At 53.7% G+C, this 7,818-nt stretch overlaps 4 protein-coding genes across 4 annotated transcripts; 2 read left to right on the top strand and 2 right to left on the bottom strand.

Annotated features, from left to right (window-relative positions):
* Window positions 1–389: 389 nt before the first annotated feature.
* CDV56_100122 (uncharacterized protein) lies at window positions 390–606 on the bottom strand (the record flags this gene model as incomplete). Its single annotated transcript, XM_026753741.1, has 1 exon — window positions 390–606. A coding segment is annotated over one exon (217 nt), but the record flags the coding sequence as incomplete, so codon positions are not given.
* Window positions 607–980: 374 nt separating this feature from the next.
* CDV56_100318 (putative oligosaccharyltransferase subunit ribophorin II) lies at window positions 981–2,023 on the bottom strand (the record flags this gene model as incomplete). Its single annotated transcript, XM_026753937.1, has 4 exons — window positions 981–1,220; window positions 1,268–1,552; window positions 1,611–1,809; window positions 1,878–2,023. 4 exons carry the CDS (start codon window positions 2,021–2,023, stop codon window positions 981–983), a joined length of 870 nt encoding a protein of 289 aa, XP_026609520.1.
* A 1,214-nt stretch (window positions 2,024–3,237) lies between these two features.
* CDV56_100686 (putative GPI-anchored cell surface glycoprotein) lies at window positions 3,238–5,787 on the top strand (the record flags this gene model as incomplete). The annotated part of the gene is made up of 1 exon (XM_026754305.1): window positions 3,238–5,787. One exon carries the CDS (start codon window positions 3,238–3,240, stop codon window positions 5,785–5,787), a length of 2,550 nt encoding a protein of 849 aa, XP_026609521.1.
* A 1,184-nt stretch (window positions 5,788–6,971) lies between these two features.
* CDV56_101265 (uncharacterized protein) lies at window positions 6,972–7,669 on the top strand (the record flags this gene model as incomplete). Its single annotated transcript, XM_026754884.1, has 4 exons — window positions 6,972–7,129; window positions 7,176–7,240; window positions 7,289–7,313; window positions 7,501–7,669. 4 exons carry the CDS (start codon window positions 6,972–6,974, stop codon window positions 7,667–7,669), a joined length of 417 nt encoding a protein of 138 aa, XP_026609522.1.
* Window positions 7,670–7,818: the final 149 nt, after the last annotated feature.

The following is a 7,818-nucleotide window of genomic DNA, read 5'->3' on the forward strand; positions in this document are numbered from 1 at the left end:
CCCTCAATCTCCCCCAGACTCAAACCCTGCCGATCCCGCATCGACAACGCCTGCCGAATCGTCCACGCATCCACAAACTCCCGCCCCGCAAACCCCGGCCGCCCAATCTGCTCCGCCTCCGCCTGCGCAGCCTTAGCAGCCGTCTGCCGCGCAGTGAGCACCAAGAGAGCCGGATTCGTCGCTGTCGGGCAGACGGGCTGGTTTTGTTTTGGGGTCTGACCCGGGGCAAGGCCGGGGTTAAACGTGCTCGTACGCGAGAATGTCGGGTTGGGGGTAACGGGGCCGATGGAGCGGAGGGAGGCGGCGAAGTCCGGGTCGCGGCCGTCGAGGTCGATGACTGGAGTTCGTTAGCTATCTTTCTTACCTGGTTGCGGGGGAGGGATTCGTACCCGGTGATTTTGTCATGGAAGCTTGTTCTTTGAAGCGCGATGGAGCTTGGGACTGAGCTTTGAGTGGTTGCGTGGTGTCTGCTTCTCTGGGGGGAACCTGTGGTGCTGTGCTTGGTGGTGGTGCGGCCCTGGAGGCTGCGGAGGGCTGTTTGGGGTATTGGCGTCGGGAGACGGCGCTGGCGGCTGACCGCGCGGGTTTGGATGCGGAGGAGCCCATTTTTCCTCCTGGGATTTATAGATGGGGATGATCTGAGGTTATTGAGTGTGAAGCTGAGTTATGGAGGCGGAGAGCTTGCGGAGGTTCTTCAGATCAAAAGACCCGCCGGACTAGCCCGTCTTGGTCAATGTTGTGGCCGCAGAAGTGACGTCAGGCGGTTGATTGTTTACGACCATTTTTCATGTTTATGGCTGGAAGGCAAAAGGTTACAAAAGTAACATGTAAGAGATTGAAGTAAGTTATGGTATAGGGTTGTGATTTTTACGCGCGATATGAAAGACTAGAGTAGTATATCAGGATTCAAGACCGGTCATACTAGTACAAGCTCACCCCCTCATCTCTTAAGGCTGCCAGTATCCAGTACTATGCGCAATCTATCTGAGACCTGCAAGGCGCCTGCCCTGCACTTCACCCAGAGCGCGGCTGCCACTGACGAATGCGACAGCACCGACCGCAGCGACAGCCGGAAGAACCTGGAAGAGTGTCCAGTGGGAGTAGTAGAGGAAGAAGATCCATTCGATGGAAACCAGAGATCCCAGGAAAACAGCGTGGGGAATGGGGGCAGACTTAAAGGCAGTCGGCAGATGGTTGAGGTTGACGCCAATGAAGAGCCACTATACGAGTCAGAACATCGACAATGTCGTTTGGAGGAAAGACTCACCAGGCCACCGAGGACTGGAAAAGCAGCCAGCACCATTCCGATGAAAGCAAGAGTCACAATGACTGGAGGGCTCTGAGGATCAGACTTGAAGATATGGTGAATCTCCGGAAGTCTGCCGTATCGCGAGGCCTCGACGCTCGGTACTGGTTCGTCGGGGTTGCGGGCCACTGTCAACTGGAAGGCAGCTTCATTGTACGCACGAGAGCTTCCAAAAGATCCAATGACAAATCTGGCGTCCAGGGGTTCGGCGACGGAGAGAAATTGAACGGGGAGGTCTTTTTGAGTCTGAGCACGCAGGCCACGTCAGCTTTTCAGTAACCCAGTACACTCGACCTCTGCTTACCAGCTCAAGCCTTGATTTGCCATTATCCTTGACGGTAAAGGGGTACGAGATATCTAAGCCGGTTTCGGGATCTTGAAGAAGGAGGAAGACCTGGTGAGCGCGTTTGGCGGAGCTTCCTTCTTGTGCTGTGAGGATCACTTTGAGGGTATCGGAGCTTCCGAGCGCGACCGGTTTGGAGAGCGGCTTGTTGTCGGGGATTCTGCAATTGGCACCATCATTAGCATGTTAATCCCTTAAGTAAAGTGTCAATTGATAAAATGACTATACTTTTCCTTCAGTCCAGATCCGACACCTGCGCCTTTGGTTTGAACTGACACGGTGGCATCAGTAAACCCCCACGAGGATGCTGCTGCGGTCGGGATTGTTGCTGAAGCCAGCAGACAGAGCTGGAGAGCAGTATGCCAAAGCTGCATTCTGATTCAAATAGCCAAAGAATAGAAACTAAAAAGACAAAAGAACAAGGAATGAAGTCGAGATGACAGAACAATGTTCTGGTGCGACTGCGGAGTCTTGAAGAATCACGGAAGCGCTAAACAGCGGACCTCCAGATAAGCGCCGCGACTCCCTGATAGTAAAAGAGTTGGGGCATCGGCGTCCACCTGCTCCGCGCAAGCCCTAATTATTTCCCGGATTCCTGCAGTTCTGGCTGTCGGCCAAACACCTCATTCTCTCCTCGACCAGCTACCTGCTGTCAACGTCCCTGCAGCGTCGCTGTGACATCGTCGATCGCCTCGATTATCGCTCCGGTAGTGTTCGAGCATGTCGTTCCCTGCAGATTCCTAATTACGGGAGCCTTTTTGCGCTGGCAAATCGATCGATCTGAACCTGTCCGACTCCTCGCCTCCGCTGCACCGACAGGTAGCCAGCGTCATTACCTGCCTTTCCATCCTATTTCTACATCATCCTACTATCGATATCGGTACTCTAAGGTCATAAATATTTGGAGAGAAGGTGTGCTGGTATGTAAATATCTGTTTCCAGCTATTCGAACAGGTCGGTCGTTGCGGAGTGGCCATTCTCCCAGGGACTGCCGCTACGACTCGTCTGCCTGGGGTTTACACTCTCACCTTGAACACATTCACTAACTTTTCAATGTGCATCAGGTGCTAGGTTTGGCGAAGTACACAACACATACTTCTCGCGTCTCGAAACAAACACATTCGAATCTCCCTCCTTTCCTTCCTCATCCCAACCGCATACTACCGCATACTACCACATACTTCTCCAAGCCTCGAAGCACTTTACATCACAGACTTATTTGAATATCTGAATCTGGGTACTTAAACAAATCTCTTGCAATCAGTCAAAGTAAGTGACAAACACCCAGTGCCCGGCATGTCTCGCGCTGTGTCCCTCGAGTCGACGCTCTCAACTAGGGCTTCAACACAATGTTTTTCACTCCTCTGAACCAACGACTAACCCAGATATAGTGGCTAAAACAGCTTCTGTCTCCCACGACATGATGTCTCTGAACTCTGCTCCCTCTGTTTTTGATAGGACTCCTGTACGTGTCTTACCGTCCCCGTCTTTTCCATCTCTAACACTTTTCCAGAAAACAAACTCTCGACGTAGCTCTTCTCATCAATCCCGTAAATCGACGAGAGAGCCCGAGTCGAATAAGATTAAGATGGCACAGACCTCTTACTCTCTACCTCCGACTCCTATCGCCTCTTCTTTCGAAGAATCGTTGTCATCGACGAAGCGTCGTAAATCTCAACGTCCAGTTGATCTCAAGGACCCCCAGCCAGAAAAGATCACTAAGACTCCGGTGCAAAAGAAAAACGATGTTCCTGCTTCAGAGTCTACCAGTGATGCCAACAGTAGCAGGCGCCATCGGAAATCAGGCAAGCCAAATGGTCACGCCGCTAATGCAGGTGACTCGCAAGGCCATCAACTGACGACTCCTACTACTTCCAATTCCAAGCGCAAGGCGCAGGCTCCGCCGTCTGGATCGGACTTGGGCACCTTTCTCAAAGACCCTCCGAAGAAACGCAAGTCTCTTGCTACCGAGGCCGAGCTGGCCAACACATCCAAAAACAAATCCAACTCGAAGTCGTCAACCATGACTCCTGCAACAACGCAGAACGATCGCAAGGCCAGAAAGTCCATGCCTGCGAAGTTGCACGGTGCCAGCAACAAGAAAGACACTGTCCATCCTAAATCCTCTGTCAAGGCCTCCGCTTCTCGCGCTTCTACTCCGGCTCGCATTGATCGTAAAGCCAAGCCAACTTCTCAAGCCAATGCCAAGGCGACCAAGTCTGCCAATAAGATTGTTCAAGCTACACCAGCCAAACCTGCTACCCCCATTGCCCCCAAGGCCGAAAAAACCGAAACAGCCGAGTCAGCAACTCCTGCCGCCCAGGCTAACACAATTTCACGCGACTCTACTGCCAGATCCCGTCGTCGTGATCGCAAGTCCACGACCAGGACCGATCGCAACCTTTCAGAGCATATCCAGGAGACGGCGACCAAACACAATCACAATCCGCCGGTTCAGATTCACGAAACCCCGTCTCAGCCCCCTCCTGTCCCAGACCCGACCCTCGAAGCAACTCAACCTCTTTCTCACAACATGAACACTCGAAGCTCGCGAGCCAAAACCGCCGCTAAACTGCTGGCTGTCGATAAGCCTTTGGACTCCCCCGCGACCCTGATGGTTCTTGAGACCACTCCATACAACGGGGAGGTCAACGACAGCGTCGAGGGGACGCCTGTGCAAGCCTACGGTGACAACTTCCATTTCGAATACGGTCCCGAGATGTATGGCAACGGCTTCGGCCTTGACGGCCAGGTGGATGGCCCGGGCTCACCCACGAGCCTATCCACTGGCACGTCCGTTGCAGCGAGGACTTCGAGTCGCATTCGGAAGCCCACCATCAGGGCTCTGGAGTCCCTGGAGTCGGAGCGACAGTTCCGCCGCTCCAGGGCTCCATCCAGCAAACCCGAGTCGATGTCGGGTGAGGGTCTGGGGCAGAAGAAGGGAGGCGCGGCCCAGCCTGAGCATCAGGTTTCGGCATCCGCGCAGGCGTCTCAGCCGGCGCCGTCTGCCGCTCAGCAGCCCGATACGGCATTTATTGCCAGACGGCTGCTTGAGCTGGCGGTGGCGGCCGTGTCTGCAGACCCTGCGCTGGATGCCGGGCTTGATGCCAGGCTGGAGAGCCTGCGCAGAGAGTTCGAAGCGGAGCAGCGGGGGCGGGATGGAGAGGAGGCGGGGTCGGAGGGAGAAAGTAGGCCAACCTCGAGCATGCCATTCGGTATGGACAAGACGAAAGTATCGGAGCCGTGGACTGACGAGGATGGTTGGACGCATACAGGTCTTCTCAACAAGTTTGGGGAGGAGTACGTCTTTGTCTCTTCCGACTTTGAGTGGGTTCATCCCGCCAACACCTACGGGGATGACCAGCTCCCCCAGCCGCCGGGGCGGTTCAGGTCGCGTGAACAGGCGGAGAAGGACCGGATCTTCGGGTACCCCCCGCGGCTGGGGGAGCGTAATCTCCCGCAGCAAACGAATCTCCCCTTTCGACTGGAGGACGTTGACGAGGAAAGGGCCAAGGTCAAGGCACGAGACGGCGCCCGGCTGAGGGGCATCCCGGTGGATCGGACAATGTCGGCCGCGGAGATTGAGGCCTTGATCGCGCAGTATGACAACGCTGGGCAAAGCGAGCCCTCGAAGGAGGAGAAGCCTGCCAGTGGTTCGCGCAAGAGAAGACGCACGGAGCCCGTCAATGATGCCACTGAGTCAACTTCGGGGACCAAGAGGCGGCGCCAGAATCCGAGTGCTCCCGCTCCCGCTGCCGCTGCCGCTGCCGCTGCTGCCGAGAAGCCAAGCCTCAAGTTGAAGTTCAAGTTTTCCAACCCCGAGAAAGCGGCGGCGGCGGCAGCGATCTTTGGGCCAATGCCATCCAGCCCATCGAAGAAACGCCTTCTCGACGACGCGGAGACGGATGGTGAGGGCAGTTCCCCTAAGAGACGCAAGCCATTACCAGAGGCAGCCAGTCCCGCTGAGCAGAACCAGACACCGAATGGTCGTCCGCGGCGCCGTGCGGCAACGGCTCTGATGGCCGATTTCCAATCTCACGCCGAGGAGAGGGCGCGTCGGGCCGCTCGAAAGAAGGCCGCCACTCCTTCGAAACAGGGAGGCGGGAATGCTGAGGGCGAGCTAATGAAGAGCGCATGATTGGGCTACCTGCTAGTATCTATTCACCTGCATCCCGATCTCACCTTCGATAAGCCTCACTTCTACTTTGAATCACGCTTACTTCACTGGTCTCTGCCTTCCTCGATCGCCTTCCTCGTCACGCCTTCAGTTGATTCCAACCCCGCTTACATCACTTTTGGCATCTCAAAGTCTCGACTATTTGTCGAGTTGATACCGCCAGGTCTTTGTTTCCTCTGCTCTTTACCTCACTTCACGAGGGATAGCTTCGTGCCTTTTATTTGAAGTCTATCTACCAGTCACTTGCATGCGCCATCATCTGATTATTTTTACCATCATATTCTCTTTTCCCATCTCTCATTGATGACTGCTCATCCAATAAGTCTGCGTTGAGTTCTGGATCTTTGGCTAAGATCTGTCTGCCTCTGGGAGCTGGTCATCCCCAGCAAAATGGTGAACAATCGGCACGGGCAGTCTATTGACTCTTCATCCACCTTCATCTCGGTCTTATCTCGTTTCCCTGAGAATCATGACTCAATTCGTTGAACCCTCTTTGCTATGGTTGGCAACGAGGCAACATCATCTTTACCTAATCACACTGTTATCACATGGGCGTTACGGATTGAGTACAATGCCTCAAGCATAGCGAAGCATCCGGTGGACTCTGAGCTCTTCGATCTCATTTGGCGTTAGTGATATTCACTTCATTGGCTTTTTCTTGTTTGTTTCATCAAAATTTGTCCAAGGTGATTGGGCCGAGCTGGACGCTGCGGACCTCCCTAGACATTTCTATCATGTTCAAAGTCATCAGCAGGAACCGACACGTCTGCGTGTGAGGTGCCGTTGATGGCGACTGTATCATTTCTTTCACCTGTACAATCCTGGGTTTTCGAGGCATGTCGGATCCGGCGCAAGCAACGGGTCATGGATGCATAAAGCAATTGATATTAGCGCTAGTGACTTCAAGAAATTGTACCTTTGAGTTAACAGACTTACGATAATCGATAATATGAACTTGTGTGATTGTTCCAAAGATATCTCTGGTATTCGTAGAAATCATCGCAACCTGCCTTAGGCATTAAGGCACCCAGGCAAACTTTTTCTGCCAAAAGTCGCATCCCTCACGTCCGTCCTTGTGGCTAATCCATTTCTCTGCAACAACTTCATCTAACTCTAGTATAAATAAAGGTGAAAAAGTAATAGAAATGACAAAGTCTACACCTCCACCCCAACCCCCCACCTCAAAACCCAGAGTCATCGTCGACCCACAAACGCTCTCGCAACGACGAACGATCCGCCCCGGAACCCAAGCCCCGATCACAGATATCCGGCAGACGAAGGAGTACAAAGTCGCCGCTAGACGGTAAGTCCTTTTTTTTTCACTATGTGTACCAAACTGATGATGACAGGTGGTTATCGACTATCGTGGCACTGCCGATATTCCTGTACACGTCGTGGGTGTTGTATGACCGGAGTGCGTGAAACTTTTCCTCATATGTGAATCGAGCTGACGTTTGTCTAGCGTATGGGAATAGTAAACCGAAGCGGTTGGTGGGACCGTCTACAGAGGAGAAGGAATAGGTTTTGTTATTAGTGTTGTATATTACTGTTGATATTGGTTCTGAGAATTGATTCTTGTCGATGCTATCCAGCTATCAGCTATCCAGGATGTACCAACTCCAAACTGCAGAGGAAGGTGCCGAAGAGCCAATGCAACACCATGCTACTAATCAGAATCATCCGCCTCAACACCACAGATCCCCAGTATCAACGAGGCCATCGAGCGGCTGTCCTCCAGGTGACCGACAAAGGCAACGTAGCTCCCTCCCAGCTCCTCGCCTCCGTCTTCGGTTTCGTCCCGGCTTTTGACCTCGTGGATGGCAACGGGGCAGTCGGCAAGTAGCTTTTCCTCATCCTCGTCTTCATCTCCATCTCCGTTTCCCTCTTCGTCGTCCTCATCATCACCCAGATATCCCGCCTCATCACCCTCACCCTCCCACCCACCACCCCCCCACCACCCCTCACGTTCACCCACCTCCCCCTCCCCACCAA

This window comes from Aspergillus thermomutatus (assembly GCF_002237265.1).
Source record: "Aspergillus thermomutatus strain HMR AF 39 chromosome Unknown NODE_499, whole genome shotgun sequence".
Classification (NCBI taxonomy): domain Eukaryota; kingdom Fungi; phylum Ascomycota; class Eurotiomycetes; order Eurotiales; family Aspergillaceae; genus Aspergillus; species Aspergillus thermomutatus.